This window comes from Gymnoscopelus braueri (genome assembly GCF_963280865.1).
Source record: "Gymnoscopelus braueri genome assembly, chromosome: 6".
Classification (NCBI taxonomy): domain Eukaryota; kingdom Metazoa; phylum Chordata; class Actinopteri; order Myctophiformes; family Myctophidae; genus Gymnoscopelus; species Gymnoscopelus braueri.
In genome coordinates this window covers 57,016,665-57,036,214 of record NC_137607.1, presented here as the reverse complement: position 1 = coordinate 57,036,214, position 19,550 = coordinate 57,016,665, and the positions used below count along the sequence as shown (strand labels likewise).

The 19,550-nt window shown below is 42.1% G+C and overlaps 1 protein-coding gene across 1 annotated transcript; it reads left to right on the top strand.

Annotated features, from left to right (window-relative positions):
* Positions 1 to 3,212: 3,212 nt before the first annotated feature.
* On the top strand, positions 3,213 to 9,172 carry LOC308086240 (uncharacterized protein). The gene is made up of 6 exons (XM_080429700.1): positions 3,213 to 3,272; positions 4,433 to 4,494; positions 5,245 to 5,354; positions 7,820 to 7,952; positions 8,231 to 8,642; positions 8,934 to 9,172. The coding sequence occupies exons 2-6, from the start codon at positions 4,452 to 4,454 to the stop codon at positions 9,154 to 9,156; spliced, it is 921 nt and encodes a 306-aa protein (XP_080285826.1). The 5' UTR covers positions 3,213 to 3,272; positions 4,433 to 4,451; the 3' UTR covers positions 9,157 to 9,172.
* Positions 9,173 to 19,550: the final 10,378 nt, after the last annotated feature.

Here is a 19,550-nt window from a genome sequence, read left to right as displayed (position 1 = left end):
TCATTATGCAGAATGTCCCATTTCACAAGTTTTCAAATGTATAAAAGTATTTTGCAAATAGCAGATCTACAAGCTCACAATGCGTCGCATTGTGAGAGAGAGTGTGACACCGGTGAATATTGTCCACTATGCTTGATTCTTACCTTTTTCCACACATCGTATGCATAAACTAAAGGTCAGCCCCTCTGCTCTCAGAGGTTTTACATTTTAGCAGCCAAGAAAAATGTACAGACGGGTTTAAAACAAGCGTTTAAATTGTTTGTTTTTTTTGTCAGCCTATGGCCAGTCAGCCCCCGTCTGCATGCGCTGTATGGCTGACCGTTAAGGTTGCTTTGGGAAAACATTTGGAACCGTTTTATTTTTTATCATCGTGTCAGAGCTGGTATGTGGACTTTAATTCTGATATACAATCACTATGCCAGTGGTTCTCACACTGTTTAATGTTCCACGACCAAGGGGCATGGTGGCGCAGTCGGTAGCGCTGTCGCCTCACAGCTAGAAGGTCCTGGGTTCGATTCCTGCCGGGGACGTTGTGGGCGCTGGGGGCGTGTCTTCTCCTCCGCGTCACCAGCACCCATACCCTGGGTGGGGTTGGCGAAAGGGCCTACTCTGTGTGGAGTTTGCATGTTCTCCCTGTGTCTCCTACGGTAGTTAATACCCTCACAAAAAACATGTAGTTAATCCTGGTCACTATAATGCCTCCCCCTGGTCACCCGGGGCGCCTGATGGAGGGGAAGGGAACTGGTTGGAATAACGTGTTCCTTCCACGCGCCACGTCCAACCAGGGAAACTCTCCCCTGTCAGGTGACAAGAAGGTCAGTTGGCTCTCATGCCATGAAGGAGGCATGAGCTCGGCCCTGGCCTCCCTAGGCTGGTGGGGGGAGTGTAGTGCCCAGGATCACTTAGAAAATTGGCACCGGGTGAAAAAAAGGGGTTACAAAATAAAAAAATCCAGGACCACCATAACTCTGAGAGTGTACAAATGGAACCAAATGGACCCCCGAGGGTTCAAATAACTTTATTCATTGAGCACATTTTAAAACAACAGAGTTGACTAAAGTGCTGCACATAACAACAATAAAACATAATGCAATACAGAAAAACAATGAAACATTAATACAAATATCAATCAGGATTTAAAAGCCAAGGAATAAACATGAGTTTTTAGATGGGTTTTAAAAACTGGTAGTTTGGGAGTTACAGCTGAAAAGGCTCAACGCCCTCGTTGCTTAAACCTGGTCTTAGGGACGACAAGCAGCAATAGGCTCTATGCACAGCAGCCATTTTGGAGAGAAATTGGGCCTCTTCCTTACTTCCTTCACAGGTGTTATCAATGATTCTAATGAAGGCTCTGTTACATTTAGTGTAGCACAGTGGTTCTCAAACATTTTAATTTTCAAGGACCCCCATAACTCTGAGAGTGTACAAATAGACACTCTCAGAGTTTGGAATCCCCTCAAGGAACCATGAGGGTCCCTAGACCACACTTTGAGACCCACTGGTATAGCAGAGTGTTTCCAGTGAGCCAACATGCACAATATCAGCACCCTGACTCTGTTTGACCAGAATGGAACAGAGCCTTATTCAGCATCACCTGTGAAGGAAGTAAGGAAGAGGCCTTATTTCTTTCCAATATGGCTGCTGTGCATAGAGCCTATTGATCAGCTGACCTCAGAGATCTGGATGGAACATATCATTTAAGAAGATCAGAGACATAAACTGGTGCTAATCAATTTAAGGATTTAAAAACAAACAATAACATCTTTAAATGGATCCTAAAACGTACTGGGAGCCAGTGGAGGGAGGCTAGAATGGGGTGATGTGTTCGTGGTTCTGGGTTGTGACAATAAAGTTGATACTTAGTTGTTGTGCTGAATTATGGGGGAATACTTATGTGACTACCTTAAAACCACTATACATACTACAGAAGAGAGCGGTAAGGATCATGCATAATGTCAATTATAGAGAACACACAAACAGACTATTTATAAACTGGAAGAGATAGTGAAGCTACAGACGTTATTTAGGGCAAAAAGCAAAACGCTGCCAGTTAATTTGCAAAAGCTGTTTGAATGTAGTTCAGAAAGTTGGGACAGGAGGAGGACATTAGATTTTAAGCATCAGTTTGCACGGACCACTCAGAGGCAGATGTGTCCTTCAGTCATAGGAATCAGAGTGTGGAATTCTCTCCACAATGACTTAGGTTGTACAAATATTTATCAATTAAAACAATTGTATACAAATAAAATGATTAGACAATATGAAGAAGACTATTAGGAAAAGATTGGACTTAGGAGTTCTTTACTATGCAACTATTATGCATGCTACTATGCATCTCCGCCTCGGTGCATAATCACCCTGTAGGGCTTTACATTTCAATAAGGACCACCTCCTCATACATTATCCCGCTTATTAAACAGCTACTTAATAAATTGACCCAAAAGTAACTACAAAACTAAGTATTTCCTTGCTTATGGCAATGAAAGTATTCCATAAGTATTGGGCTGGGCGGACAAGTTCGCCTCGGAAAACAAATGACAGTATTCCATAAGGTAACCGGAAGACTCCTTGCACCACGATATGGAAGTGTAGTGGATCAAATAGAATCACTTGTCGGTTATTGCATCGTCTATTTCTCACTTCAAATGTTTTCAAAAACATTCTTGAGAGCAACGTTTAGTTGTAAATTACATTGTTTGTTTGTTTACATGGCTGTCATGTTGGATAAAGCATAAAACCAAGCAGCGCAGGTTGACATGAGCAGGTGTTCTGAGTCTCTGATTAGACAGCGGTCCGTTATAGAGCTCATCGGTCATTACCCAGAAATAATGACCGATGATTGACCAATCAGAATCAAATATTCAACCAAGCCGTGTAATAAATATGTTTAATTGTTCATTTGTTTCTCATTTTGTTGCTCGTTTTGCTTTGCTTGTTTTGTTTTGGATGTTGGTTTATTTTAAACTTGCATTTAGTGCAAGTACTGGCGCCGATCATCAAGTATATATATTTTTAAACTGGATAGGGGGCAGGTGTTAATAAGAATGTATTATTCTGCCTGCTCCTTTTCGCTCATGGGTGTATTTGATTTAATTAATTATTATCCTCTGATATGAACTATGTACTGTAATACACTACCATGTGCAAAATGAAATGAAATGAAATGAGATACATTTATTGATTGATTGATTGTTTTTGATCTTTCAGATGATTTCTCTGTCCAGAGTGAAGAATGAAGCATCAGGAAGGTTCATTTGTCTCTTAACATACAGGTACAACTTAATGGTTTAAAAAAAAAAATATTATGGGAGTTTTACATAAACTCACTTTGAGTTTATGTAATACACAATGTGTAATGATAATGAAGCTCACTTTAAAGCATTGTCAGGATTGTCAGGAATCAAATGGTCATTCTATTAGTTTTTGTATTTTAGTTATTTATTTTATGATAACATAAGTTATGTTGAGGCAGATGATTGGCTGTGGCGCCCCCTGTACGGAACAGCCGAAAGGAAAAGAAGATGTTGGCATAACTTGTATAATATAACTTTTATTTATAAAAGTTATATTATAATCAGAGGCTTTAACAACATATAAATACCCACCTCAGGTACTTTTATTTTCTAGTTACAAACACAACACATGATGGTGATGCAGTGTTGTGATTGGTGGAGATAGAATTTGTTTCTGTTGTCTGTTGTTTCTACTGGTCGACCACTCCAAGCTCATCACAGGTGCACCATGGGAGTTGTATTTCTAATGAGGATGTTAGACCAATCAGGAACAAGCAGATCACAGTTGCACCCAAGCCCCCAGAACCACGGTAGAACAGTGAAGCGGCCAAGCCTGGTGGTCAAATCTGATATTGCAACACTTCCGCATTTTGCGCGTGCATCTGCCGCTTGTGCGCCTGCTCACGACCCAATAGTGCATCGACCCAAAGGAACCAATCTGGAACCAATATTGTACTTCCGGGTGCTTCAAAACGCCACTGAGCAACTTTCATTGAAATTAATAGTTGGGGGTGGGGCAATCCACCCTCTAGTCTAGATATATTATAACTCTATGGTTGCACCGTGGGAGTTGTATTTCTAATGAGGATGTTACAGTTAGATCAGGTCCCAACCATAGAGTTAAAAATAATAGAGAGGGAACCGGATATCCCCTCCCATCCACTTGCATTGAGTTGCTCACACAGCGCATGGGCCGAAATCACCCCTTCTTCCGGGTTGGAAATGTGATGGGCGAGGCCTATTTGGGGACATTGGTCGAAACCGTTTTCGCTCGTTTGTGACAGAAGCCCCAGGCCGTTTTAAGCTGCAGTACCTATGAATGGCCAGCATGTCCATTGCGCTTCAATGCAAACTCTGGGTTCTGGGGGCTTGGTCCCAACAGATCACAGTTGCATGATGGGAGTTGTATTTCATTCCAGGGCAGAGGGTGGAGCTCAGATGAAGATGATCCAGACTCGACCAATGGAGAACAGTCATACCCGTAAGATACATGCTGGCTGTGTGTCTGCCTGCCTGCCTGCCTGCTTGCCTGCCTGCTTGCCTGCCTGCATGTATCTCTCTCTCTCTCTCTGAAATAAAACAATCCAAACTAATAAATGTAAAATTAAAAGGGAATAAAGAAATGTTTAAACACATTGCAACTTAGAAAAACTGGCTTATGAAAGCGCTTCAATTGTGCATTTGCTGTTAAACTAATATTTAATAAACATACATGTAAGCAAGTATAGGAAATATTCCTACCAGATATGGACTCTTTTGGACTCTTTTAAGCAAAAAGAAGCGTGTGTCGCGTCGGGTGGCGTGTGGCCCTTTCGCAAATGGCAATGGAGATGGTACGGTGCGGTAAATGGGGCACCACCGCGGTGCATCGCTTGCTACCCCTCCGCTACGCCACTGCTTTTAAGACCTTTCTATTTAGGAAGGTCTAGACTCTTTTAAGACCTTTTTATTTAGGAAGGTCTGGACTCTTTTTAGACCTTTCTATTTAGGAAGGTCTGGACTCTTTTAAGACCTTTCTATGTAGGAATGCATTTTCATGTTAAATTGTGTGAAGCTACTGTCAGAAATATCCTTTTGTGCTTGAAAACAATTTTTAACCTTGTTTTTAAAAGGTTATTTCAAATCTAACTCATTATTAAAGTCCTTATTCATGTCAATGCTAACTCCTTATTATTAAAGTCCTTATTCATGTCACTCCTTATTAAAGACCTTATTGTATTCCTTCATTCAGACCAGTCTATGGAGTCCAGTTCTCAACAACCATCAGGGACAGTTTCTGTTAAACAGGAACCTGAAGACCAACTTGACCTCCTGACCTCCAGCTCAACACAGACCACACTGGTAGGTACATCTCTGAATGGCCTGGCAGTTGTCCTGAACACTCACTGTCCTAGACTCTTCTCTCTTCTCTAAAACACCCTGGAACGCTCCACACGTCCTAGACTCTTCTCCGTTCTCTAAAACACCCTGGACAATGCTCCACACGTCCTAGACTCTTCTCTCTTCTCTAAAACACCCTGGACAACGCATCACACATCCTAGACTCTTCTCTCTTCTCTAAAACACCCTGGATGACGCTCCACACGTCCTAGACTCTTCTCTCTTCTCTAAAACACCCTGGACAACGCTCCACACGTCCTGGACTCTTCTCCCCTCTCTAAAACACCCTGGACAACGCTCAACACGTCCTAGACTCTTCTCTCTTCTCTAAAACACCATGGACAATGCTCAACACGTCCTACACTCTTCTCTCTTCTCTAAAACACCCTGGACAACGCTCCACACATCCCAGACTCTTCTCTAAAACACCCTGGACAACGCTCCACACAGCCCAGACTCTTCTCTAAAACACCTCGGACAACGCTCCACACATCCCAGACTCTTCTCTAAAACACCCTGGACAACACTCCACACGTCCTAGACACTTCTCCCTTCTCTAAAACACCCTGGACAACACGCCACACATCCCAGACTCTTCTCTAAAACACCCTGGACAACGCTCCACACGTCCTGGACTCTTCTCCCTTCTCTAAAACACCCTGGACAATGCTCCACACATCTTAGACTCTTCTCCCTTCTCTAAAACACCCTGGACAACGCTCCACACGTCCTAGACTTATCTCTTCCCTAAAACACTCTGGACAACACTCCACACGTCCTAGACTCTTCTCTCCTCCCTAAAACACCATGGACAAAGCTCAACACAACCTAGACTCCTCTTCCTTCTCTAAAATACCCTGGACAACGCTCCACACGTCCTAGACTCTTCTCCCTTCTCTAAAACACCCTGGACAACAGGCCACACATCCCAGACTCTTCTCTAAAACACCCTGGACAACGCTCCACACGTCCTAGACTCTTCTCCGTTCTCTAAAACACCCTGGACAATGCTACACACGTCCTAGACTCTTCTCTCTTCTCTAAAACACCCTGGACAACGCATCACACATCCTAGACTCTTCTCTCTTCTCTAAAAAACCCTGGACGACGCTCCACACGTCCTAGACTCTTCTCTCTTCTCTAAAACACCCTGGACAACGCTCCACACGTCCTGGACTCTTCTCCCCTCTCTAAAACACCCTGGACAACGCTCAACACGTCCTAGACTCTTCTCTCTTCTCTAAAACACCCTGGACAATGCTCAACACGTCCTACACTCTTCTCTCTTCTCTAAAACACCCTGGACAACGCTCCACACATCCCAGACTCTTCTCTAAAACACCCTGGACAACGCTCCACACAGCCCAGACTCTTCTCTTAAACACCTCGGACAACGCTCCACACATCCCAGACTCTTCTCTAAAACACCCTGGACAACACTCCACACGTCCTAGACACTTCTCCCTTCTCTGAAACACCCTGGACAACACGCCACACATCCCAGACTCTTCTCTAAAACAACCTGGACAACGCTCCACACGTCCTGGACTCTTCTCCCTTCTCTAAAACACCCTGGACAATGCTCCACACATCTTAGACTCTTCTCCCTTCTCTAAAACACCCTGGACAACGCTCCACACGTCCTAGACTTCTCTCTTCCCTAAAACACTCTGGACAACACTAAACACGTCCTAGACTCTTCTCTCCTCCCTAAAACACCATGGACAATGCTCAACACAACCTAGACTCCTCTTCCTTCTCTAAAATACCCTGGACAACGCTCCACACGTCCTAGACTCTTCTTCCTTCTCTAAAACACCCTGGACAACAGGCCACACATCCCAGACTCTTCTCTAAAACACCCTGGACAACGCTCCACACGTCCCAGACTATTCTCTAAAACACCCTTGACAACGCTCCACACATCCTAGACTCGTCTCCCTTCTCTAAAACACCCTGGACAATGCTCCACAGGTCCTAGACTCTTCTCTCTCTTGGCTCAGAAAATGTGGAATAAACTCCACAATTTCATTCAGAACTGCAGACTCATTCCCAATTTTCTGCTGTATTTTGAAAACTCACATCTTCAGACTCCACCCCTAGCACTTATCTCTCCTTGTTGTTGTTGTTGGTTACTTGTACTTGCCCACTTTTTGTATAACTTTTTTATCACAAATGTACAGACTGTTATTTAGATAGCATGTTGTTTAGACAGATGCATGTTGTTTACCTGCTATCCTACAGTTTATTTGAGGCACTAAATAGTTATATCTTCACTTTATAGTTATGTGACTATTCAGCTTGTTGTTTATTGACTAGAGTTGATGTTTTCTCTGATTATTCTGATCTCACTCTAGTAAGTCTCTCTGGATAAGAGCGTCTGATACAACGACTACATTCTAATTTTAATTCTAAATTGTAAACAGGAACCTGAAGACAACGTTAAGCGTGAAGACAAAGACCACGTTAAACATGAAGACGAAGACCACCTTGAACAGGAAGATGAAGGCAGCATGGACACCAGTACGTTGCCTGGTATGGACATCAGTACATTGCCTGGTATGGACACCAGTAAGTTGCCTGGTATGGACATCATTACGTTGCCTGGTATGGACACCAGTACGTTGACTGGTATGGACACCAGTACGTTGCATAGTGTTTGTGTTTGTGTTTGTTTATTGTGTTCGGTTGTAGTTCCGTCACCTTATCAACAAGTCAGTACTGATTCACAGACGCGGCTGATGTCGGTTGTAGTCAAAGAACTAAACATGGTCCCTTATTGTGGAATGTGTTTATCCTTGTTCTTCTAACAAGCCTGTCCTGTTCTCTCTCCACAGTAAGGAAGCGACGAGGATCATCTCTGCCCAGACATCACTGCTGTGACCAGTGTGGCAAAAGCTACGCTCACCGGTCTCTTCTAAAGAAGCACCGGGCGAGTCACAAAAAACGCACTCCAAAGAACCCCTACCAATGTGACCAGTGCGACAAAAGCTACACCGACAGAGGCGCTCTGACGAGGCACCAGGCCACTCACTCTGCAGAGAAACCCTACCGCTGTGAGCAGTGCGGGAGCGGCTTCACGCGGTGGGAACAGTTGAAGGTTCACAGCCTCATGCACACGGACGACAAGCCCTTCACGTGTGACCAGTGTGAGGAGAGCTTCAGGAGTTTAAACCACCTGAAGCTGCACCGGACCCATCACACAGGAGAGAAACCCTACCACTGTGAGCAGTGTGGCATGTCCTTCAGGTGAGAAACCCTACCTCTGTGAGCAGTGTGGCATGTCCTTCAGGTGAGAAACCCTACCACTGTGAGCAGTGTGGCATGTCCTTCAGGAGAGAAACCCTACCACAAGCAAGTTTGACACCAATTTTGATTTAGTTTTAGTCAAAGTCCTTTGATTAAAATTCCATTTAGTTTTAGTCACATTTTGAAACATCTGAAATGTTTCAGTTTTAGACTAGTTTTATGTTAAATAATTGCGATAATGTCAAATACTTGTGATTTAGCGATTGTGACGGGCCTATATAATACTTTCAGGGCGTCGAGTACATTGAAAGATCACCAGCGCGTCCACTCCGGGGAAAAACCCTTCGGTTGTGACCAATGTGGGAAAAGATTCATCGGCGCCAACGACCTGAAGAGACACCAGAGGATGCACAGCGGGGAGAAACCCTACCACTGTGTTGAATGTGGGAGGAGCTTCGCTCTCATGCATCACCTGAAACGTCACTTCAAGCTAAAGAACCACGCCCAGCTTTAGAGCCACGCCCAGCTTTAGAACCACGGCCAGCTTTCTACAACGTGAAAATATTTAATTGGTAAAAAAAAAGATTTATTTTCCTTAGTTTTTGACCTCACTTTTAGAACCACTACAATAATATGTATGCAATACTGAATGTTTGACTGAATGTTTGTTTTATGGAACATATTTTAATGAAGGTTTTAACTATAAATAAATGAATGAATTAGGACTCTTTCTCCCCTGTCGGTTTGTGCAATGCATCATGGGTAAACCGTGCAACAGTTTGTATTATAAGCTTTGTTTGTGGTGTTTCGACTAGATGGCGCTCTTCGCTAACACTTGAGTGACCATTTCATCCCCAGATTATTTTTTTTATAATTTAGAGTAGCCAATAACGCTTTACTTACTTTTTCTCCCCAATTTAGTTGTTATGCCAATTAATTCCTCCCCACACACATGTGTTTGTTGTCACTGCTGTTGTATCCTACTGACTCACCTGCCAGTGAGGAGCCCCCACCGGGAGGACGTAGGGCCTTCGTCCTACTCCTCCTCCCGCCCAACACTCCCCGCCGACAGGCTCTGCCCCTCCAATCTGTAGGGGTACGTACAGTGACAACTACCCCCCCCCCTAGCAATAGAATCCATGTTCAGAAGCAAAGGTTAAAAGGCAATGCAACTCCAGCCGGGGCGCCTGATAGAGGGGAAGGGAACTGGTTGGAATAACGTGTTCCTTCCACGTGCTACGTCCAACCAGGGAAACTCTCCCCTGTCAGGTGACAAGAAGGTCAGTTGGCTCTCATGCATTGAAGGAGGCATGAGCTCGGCCCTGGACTCCCTAGGTTGGCAGAGGGAAGGTAGTGCCCAGGATTACATAGACAATTGGCACTGGGTGTAAAAAATGGGGTTACAAAATCGTGGGATAAAAATAAATAAAAATACATACAGTAGCTGTTTGATTCTAGAGCCCGACCGATATATCGGTCGAACCGATACATCGGTCATTTTGGACCCCGATGCTGACATCGGACATCGGTCATTATTTCCCCCGATGTTCCGATGTTTATGTCATTAACATTAACAGTTTACAGGCTGACAGTGTCTCATGCGCAGCTGAGCGTTTGATACAAAGTCCTCCTAAATTGTGCTGCTGCTGCGGTAAAGGTATGTATATTATGTGAAATCCACAAAGATTTCTCGTTTTCCTCAATCTGTCAATAATAATACTGACTGAGAGATAAAGTTATGTATCACTACAATGCCTTCCAGAGACCTATATGAGCTCAATGAATTGATAAATGATATATGAATGACCCGACGCGAGGCTCGTTAATTTATGGATCGCGCAAACGGTTAGGTAGCTGATTTTTATGGGCATAGCCTACTACAATCTTCTGGCTACTTGTATATCGCTAAAGAAATCTATATTAACAAAGTCTGTCTGCGATGTTAACTTACTTAACAGCCCCACGCTGTTTCTGAACGGAGCGGGGTGAATTTGGCTGACACGGTGAACACCAAAACCCTCGCCCCAAAATTCATTCGCACCGGGGCAAATCCGGCGGTATTCACCCAAACTTATTCCTAAACTTAAACTCAGTAAAACGGTGCCAAAACCTAACCTAATGCCTAACTTAACCTCAGTAAAACTATGCCTAACCCTAAACTTATTCATAACCTTATCTTCAAACAAATACAAGAATACTAGAACCGCGGGTCCGCGAAAAAAATGGGGGCGAGGGGGTTTTGGGGCGAGTCTTCTGTGGCCGCTCGCCCCAAACCCCCTCGCAAAAAAAAAAAAAAACCCTGCGCAGTTATTTAGCCAGCTTCAACTCGCCGTCTGATCAACGAGAAATACAAATTCATAAACGAGACAAAACACAGCAGAATCCACAAATTACGAGTCTTATTATCATAATTTTATGAAATAAATGGTTTATATTTTACAGATAGTTACACTATTCTTGTACTATATTAAAATTAAGTCATCCTTAAACTTCAAGTTAAATTAATTATTTATGTGGACTTAAAAATCTTCGTTTTATTTGATGGCCTTCTTTTTGATTGGCCTTTTACAGGCCCTACCAGCCTGTAGGGGGAGGTAGAGAGTAACATATTATAATACCAGCCTGTAGGGGGAGGTAGAGTAACATATTATAATACCAGCCTGTAGGGGGAGGTAGAGAGTAACATATTATAATACCAGCCTGTAGGGGGAGGTAGAGAGTAACATATTATAATAGCAGCCTGTAGGGGGAGGTAGAGAGTAACATATTATAATAGCAGCCTGTAGGGGGAGGTAAAGAGTAACGTATTATAATACCAGCCTGTAGGGGGAGGGAGAGAGTAACATATTATAATAGCAGCCTGTAGGGGGAGGTAGAGAGTAACATATTATAATACCAGCCTGTAGGGGGAGGTAGAGAGTAACATATTATAATACCAGCCTGTAGGGGGAGGTAGAGAGTAACATATTATAATACCAGCCTGTAGGGGGAGGTAGAGAGTAACATATTATAATAGCAGCCTGTAGGGGGAGGTAGAGTCACATATTATAATACCAGCCTGTAGGGGGAGGTAGAGAGTAACATATTATAATACCAGCCTGTAGGGGTTAATTTGTATTAATGTGATTGCATTTTATTTAAATGTTCTCAATCTTCAATTCTGAGACTGTAATAAAAAAAACTAAGTTTTGAAGTTAAGAAGTTTTTGAAAATAATTTTTTATCATTTTATTTCATTACAAAATATCGGTCAAAAACATCTGCAATCGGTGGTCCAGAATCTCCAAAATCGGTATCGGCATCGGACCCAAAAATCTGGCATCAGTCGGGCTCTATTTGTGGGATGGTTTGTTTGTTTGTTTATTTATCAGGGACAGTGCACATTAATCACATTAAAAAACATGTCAGTTTTCACATCCATGTAAATGAGCCAGAGTTAGCCAAAAGCAAATTTTCATCTGTAGTTCCTGAGCAGGCTGTTAAAAAGTGGTGATATAATTACAGACAAGACAAGTAAACATGGGTTCATGGATCTTCAACATGTGGGTCTTGGACCCTCAGTGGGCCCTCAGAGTTACTGACACATTTTCTTCCCCCCAAAATCTGAAGATTTTGTCTGAAAATACACATTGACTTCAACATAATTACTGGAGAAAATGTGGATCAAAAACAAAACATGTAATGTACCGATCAACACTGATCACTGTGCTGTTGAACAAATCTATGAAGTCATGAAAGTTAAATCATCATTTAGAGACAACTCATGGTCACTTAAAATAAAAACCTGTGGAATACTTCTAAGCTGGTCTCAAATCTCTCAACAGTCATGATGAGACAATCAGCTAAATATGGCGAGTTACCTTTGAAAACCTTTTATCAAGTTGCACGGAAAAGGCTTTCTTTAAAATATAAAATTTAAAAAAGCCATACAGTATAATTAATGGGTGTCTCTCTTCATCTCTCCCTATAAGAGGTCCTTGGCCTGAAAGAAAAAAATCTATTAGCAGTGCTTCTCAAACTTGTTTGTGTCAAGACTGCCCACATTAATTTGTCTGTATGTATTTGTCTGAAAATTTGTCTGAAAACCCATCTGAAAATGTTTCGTGCAACCCCCCCTGATACAAGATCACGATTTGATACAATGTTTTCAATAATGACACATTTTTCTAAATCTTTCACGATTCATTGAAAATAGTTTGTAGATCGGTCATTTTTAAATCCAAAGCCAATGTAGCTGCATAGGTTTCAAGTGATTTAACAGATTTCCATGCTATAGTAACACATTTTTCAAAAATAGCAGATCCACAAGCTCACAATGTGTTGAGCTTGTAGATCTATGTCCGATTAGGGCTCAAGTGGTTTAATGGAGAAAAAGGAACAGTATGATCACATGTGAATGAAAGGTGCACCTTTGTACACCTGTGTGTTTTCTTTTGTTTGTTTTGTATTCTCAAAATCCAATATCCAGGCAGTTTGACATACTGGCTGCTATTTGGCTCTTGGCCCCTTGGGGGCAGAAGAGATCCTTGTGCAGAGGGAATTCACAACATATTGGGCCTCAATTCACAACACAGTGATTCACCAATATGTGCTTGGAAATGATCTTACTTTGTGTGCAGATAGTAGAAACTTAAGGATAGTCCAGTCGGAGTATCAGCGGCTAACACGCATGCAAAGTCTGTAACTCAAATAACAATGAAAACCACTGAGTGAAGACTTGAACATGAACCTTATGGGTTCCAGGTTGGTTAAACTGAACCCAATCTGGGAACCCAACGAAAACCCAATGAAAGCGCTAACTATGGTACTTCAGACAGAGGCGGAGAAAATGCCGAAACGCAAATAAAACTTCACAGATGAAATGCGCAAAAAGTACCCGTGTTTTCGTCTGGGTCGTGACAAATGTGAAGCAGAGTGTACTGTTTGCAAAGCAGGAACATATGTCTCCGTGGCAAATAAAGGTTTGTCAGACCTGCAAGCCCATATTGCCACTTCAAAGCACAAGAAAGCTGTGCAAGGTGAGACTTCTTCTGCCAAATTGACCGACTATAATAATGTGTAATAATGGGGTTCCTTACTTGTTCTAAGATAAGTCTAAGACTTGAGAGAGAGGTTATTTTATTTTGTTAAAAAGCTGAATGTTCATACAGAACTTAACATGAAATATTATAGAGCATATTTGTATGAGTGATTATTTTGTTATCTACCTCTCTTTTCTTTTTGTTTAAATGTTGAGGCATTATTTATATTTTTTACATTAGCCATAGGAGACATTATTTTGAAGAATGAGCTATAACATTGAAGAACAGGCTACTTCTCTATTTTCTTTTGTTTATAATTAACAGGTTTTGAGGCATTTTTTTTTTACATTTTTACATTATAGACATGAGAGGTTATTTTGAATAATGGGGTACCTCACTTGTTCTAAGATAAGACTTGTTGAGAGAGAGATGTTATTTTATTTTGTTAAAAAGCTGAATTATTAATTTAAGCTGTGATTATTTCGTTATCTGAAACAAACAGAGGAGACATGCTTTAGATAAATAAATATATTATTTATAAAGCAATATTTTTCAGTACCTCAAAGAGGCCCAGAATTAACCGAATTAACCAAATTAAGGTACCAAAAAAACCCCCAAAAGTTACAAATCCGGGGGAAAACCGCAAAAAAAATGCGCGCGCTGACTGCAGGCTTCACCCCCTTTTGACCTCCAACCTCATTGTGAGCTTGGAGGTCCATTTAGCTGTTCTTATCAATGATGAACAAAACCTCCTAACTCCACGTTTTTATAGTTTTTGTCATTTCCTGAAAAAATAACATTTTGGAGTTAGCTGGTTGCTGCCGGACAGCAGAGATATATTAAAACATTATAAATATATATGTTTAAAACGTATATGAATCTGTAGTATTAGCACACCTTATGGTAAGAAATACTAGTAGTGGGCAAAGGTGGATTCATTAGCTTTGACCCAACCAAATACAGTATATCATGACATCATCATGATCACTATTATATATATATTATATACATTATTTTGAACTACATGTTTGCCAGACGAAAATATGGGATGAATTGGGATCATACCTTTAACACAACCTGAACTACCAAACTACTTTACCTTCACTGTAGTAATGACTTGAACTGCTCAGGGGTAGAGTGGCCGGGTAGAGTGGCCGGGTAGAGTGAACTTGAAACCGCAAGGTTCCCAGTTCGATCCCGTGCTCCCCCAGAGTTAGTGTCGAAGTGTCCTTGAGCAAGACATTGAACCTCTAATTGCTCCCGATGAGCAGGTTGGTGCCTTGCATGGTTTCCTCCGCCATCGGTGTGTGAATGTGTGTGTGAATGGGTGAATGTAATGCACAATCTATGTACAGCGCTTTGGATAAAAGCACTATATACTGTAAATGCACCATTTACAAGACAGGTAGGCACTAGGGACATCTGGGCACCATATTTTTGGAATGACTGGGCACTTGGACTAGTGGGCACCTGAGAGGTAGGCACCAGGACAACTGGGCACCAAAACCACCTGGGCACTAGGGACATGTGGGCACCTGGACGAGTGGGCACCTGGATGAGTGGGCACCTGGATTGGGATTCGTCTTCAATCAGATTGCTGTTTTCTCTATCCTAGCATACATTTTTTTCCAGTTATTCTTCCCAAAAAAATTTAACAGTAGGCTACTCATTTTTATCTATTTTTTAAACAGTAAGCTTCTATTTATCTCCATTTTTTCTTTTTCTTTTTTTTTATCATTTTATAGTGTACTTCTCAACAAAAAAAAATAACAGCAGGCTACTATATTTGTTTCTATAATTTTAGAGTGTACTGTTTAGCTACCGGTATGTTTTCTCTATCTTAACATTGATCATTACAGAAAGTGGAGAATGGAGGGATAAAGGGAAGGAGATTTACAGGAATGGGCAACAAATGGATAAGAGAAGAAGGAAAAGGGTGAGAGGGGGTAACTCCAGTGCCAGCTTAACGGAAGGGTGCTGAAGCACAGGACAGTGAAAGAAGACAATCACCGAAAAGCACCAAATTAACACAAATTAAAGAAAGGAAAAAGAATGTCCACGCTGCCCCCAAGGTGACTGGTTCCCTTGCGTGAGAGTACGTGAGAGTACATGTATGTGTGAGACGATGTGTATGCGTGTGTGCGTGCGTGCGCATGCGTGCGTGCGTGTGTGTGGAGGCCCCAGTGAGATGGGAGAAAACCCAGCCGTGAACTGGTCATGCATATGCTCTGTGTGTGTTCACAGATAACAATCTGGGGTCAAACATGAGTTTCTTTGTTTGTCCTGTGTGCCTGTGGCCATCTACATGTACTTTGAACATGAGATTGTTTGTTTGTCTTGTGTGCCTCAAGGGCGTATCGTCATAGAGGCCAATGGGGCCATGGCCCGGTCTGGAAAACTCTGCTCTCCCAGGGAAAAAAAAACAAAAAATCAACATAACAACATTAGCACCCCCTCACCCTATTCTCTTGTAGCCAACCACAGAAATTCGCCTTTGTTTTCAAGTCGGGCTTATTTGCATTCGGCCAAATTGTTAATGGGTGGCCATTAAAAACCGGTTTCCCCGTCAAACCGGTTCTCTTGCCAGGTAAACAGTATAAAGTGGGTCCAGAAATAGCTCTACATTTCATTATTGTTGTGACTTGTGACTAGTCTACTACTCTACAACATGAAGAAGCTCAAGCCACCAACCAAAAAACGATTCGTCCAGAGCAGCATGCTACAACACTTCGCCGCCAGCTCCAGCAAGACGCCAGCAAAGGAGGACAGCAGCAGTGCCAGGACACCAGCGCTCATCACCGTGCCAGCGGCTGCTGGTGGGGGGCCAGTGTGGCCACAACCAGCAGCGCCCACCACAACGCCAGACCCGCCTTGCATATTGTGTTTTATTCACGTTTCTCTCTCTTGCATTAACGCTGATGGTAATTCTCAATAGACTGTCACTTATCAGCCATCGTTGCGCAAGCCCCCACCCGCCCCCGCCCCCCGCGAGCGGGGGGTCATAACAGGGACAACTGTCATAACAGGGGACAACTGTCATAACAGGGACAACATCTTAACTGTTGTGTGACATGCAGGTAACAGGGACAACATCTTAACTGTTGTGTGACATGCAGGTAGCAGGGACAACATGTTAACTGTTGTGTGACATGAAGGTAGCAGGGACAACATGTTAACTGTTGTGTGACATGAAGGTAGCAGGGACAACATCTTAACTGTTGTGTGACATGCAGGTAGCAGGGACAACATGTTAACTGTTGTGTGACATGAAGGTAGCAGGGACAACATCTTAACTGTGTGACATGCAGGTAACAGGGACAACATGTTAACTGTGTGACATGCAGGTAGCAGGGACAACATGTTAAAGGGATATTTCACTTTCAAAAAAACTTTGGGTCATTTTATCGTCTACTCAGGCTTTTGTGAGCCCCCCAGACCGTTTTTAAGGGGGGGGGGGGGTGCTGGTGTGTGTGTCTTTGATCTTCTGCTTTCCCGCACAAGGTTGCAACTTTGTTTAATTTCAAGCACGAGAACCTGTCTGCTCCCACACTCCAAGCACGAGAACCTGTCTGCTCCCACACTCTCCTACATTTTTGGGGCATTAAAACGCTATGGAGTTGTGCCCCAATAGAGGGTTTGATCTCTGGTCATATGAAGATTTGTACAATATATTATGTATTGGTAATCATTCATAGGGTCTTTTAAAAGTTTTAGAAAACAATTAAGTATATTTGGCATTGACAATATATCACTTAGAAAAGGATTAATGTGGAAGGTCATCTTATTCAGAGTGGTTTTTAAGACAATTTTGGGCATTTAGAGTTGTTTAAAAAATATTTAAGACATTTTTCATGGGTTATTTTTGCCAAATCCTTTAATATCAGTCTATTTACTATAAATGTAAAAGTTATATTTAGCACAATCAGCCAAAATGTCAGAATTATATCAACTTTTAGGAATCATGGGTCATTTCTGGCGGCCATTTTTGATTTTTCCTTTAAAAAACCCTTTAATGGGTCCAAATTTTTGGGCACCCCTTCTGAGATGATGAGATACATCCTAAAGAGTGCGTGTACCAAATTTGGTGCTTTTATCCGCCGCGTAACGATTTGGCCATTTTTTGTGCTTAGTACCCCCTACTAACATGAGTTTGTGTGCCTCTAACTTGAACCTGTGATGATGAAGATGAGGCGATGTATAATGGCGATACATAATGTGTGTGTATGCTATAGATTTACGACATATGTAAAGTAAAAACAAACAAACTTGTGGACACGAATCCTAATTCATGTGCCCACTCGTCCAGGTGCCCACACGTCCCTAGTGCCCAGACGGTTTTGGTGCCCAGTTGTCCCTAGTGCCCAGATGGTTTTGGTGCCCAGTTGTCCCTAGGGCCCAGATGCTTTTGGTGCCCACCTGACCTGTTATCATCTAAAGAGCACAAAGTAAGTTCCTGAACGTGCCAAAGTATCGCGAGACAAACAAATTTCGCGATACTGCCGAGCCAGAAACCAGTGTTTTGTCCACTTAATATAAGCGACTTTGGGCATATTTTTCTGTGAAGTTTGATTGATTGATGTAGTTTATTTAGTAAGACATGAGAACAGTACATGACAGTACATAACAGTACATGGAAGTACAAATTCACAATACAAGGTCTACTAAACTGGAACTCTCATTAATGTCATACAATCAGCTTTCAGGTTACTGGTATGAAGAGAGAAAAATATATATATATATACAAAAAAGGAAAATGAAGGGGGGGGGGTAGGGGGGGGTGGGTTAAGACTTAGACAGGGGCCATTTTCGAATTGCAGCCTCCTGAAGGTGTATCTTTAGGGCAGTTTTGAAAGTGAGTAGGGTTTTACACTCCTTTACTCCTTTTGGTAGGGCATTCCAGACTTTTGATGAATAGCATGAGAACGAGTTCATTCCCTTAGTTGAGCCAAATCTGGGTTGAACATGATTTGTGGAGCTGCCTCTGGTGTTATGATCATGGACTTCATTAACATTTTGGAAGTATTTTGACAAATACAGGGGGATCCCAATGTTGCTTGTAGATATTGGTAGTTGCGGGGTGCGTTTTTTTGGTCTTGTTTCTAAAGTGTAGTTGATTATTTGGGCTTGCTTCACAATTTTAAATTTATTTTAACCAGTGGTTCTCATATATTTTCATGTCAAGGACCCCTAAATTAATTAATGTATTTGTCCCTTAACCCCATCTGAAAATGTTTTGTGCCAGGGAGCCCTGTACCAGATTTCTGTTGTTAGAATGTTTAAACAATCATCCAAATATTCCACATTTTGTATCAAAATTTCTTTTAAATAGCATATCTATACAAGCTCACAGTGCGGCGCGTTGTGAGCTTGTAGATTGTGTGCTTGTAGATCAGCTATTTTGTATACAGTATGGGTTAAATTGTCATAATGGCCTAGTTCAGCTGTGGGCAACTTTGATGATGGAGAGGGCCACTATATTTCCACACTCACTCCAGAGGGCCACATTGCATAAACTGTCTTTCCGTATTTTAACCTTTTTCGTCATTTGTCACACATAAGTAGCAAAAATAGCCGGAATTGGAATCCTGAAAAGTAACATTTTTATTTAATTTCAAATTAACTTAATACAAATACATTGGACATAAAAAAGACAACATAATTTTATTTCTAGTCATTAAGCTACTAATATAGAATTAAAGCGGATCATGTTTGCATGTTTGCAATTGTAACAGCTGAAATCAATAATATATCAGTATTCCGATATTAACCTGCGGGCCGCATTAAGTGAAGGTGGGGGCCGCCAGTTGCCCAGTATGGCCTAGTTGCTTCTTTTGGGCTTGTTTTCCTAGACCTGGTTGCTTATTTCTCTCACACAATCTGGCAACACT

Coding starts and splice junctions, on each gene's coding strand:
- LOC308086240 (XM_080429700.1), top strand. CDS start 4,452: ATGAAGATGATCCAGACTCGACCAATGGAGAACAGTCATACCC. Junction 4,495..5,244: donor AATGGAGAACAGTCATACCC/GTAAGATACATG, acceptor TCCTTCATTCAG/ACCAGTCTATGGAGTCCAGT. Junction 8,643..8,933: donor CAGTGTGGCATGTCCTTCAG/GTGAGAAACCCT, acceptor TAATACTTTCAG/GGCGTCGAGTACATTGAAAG.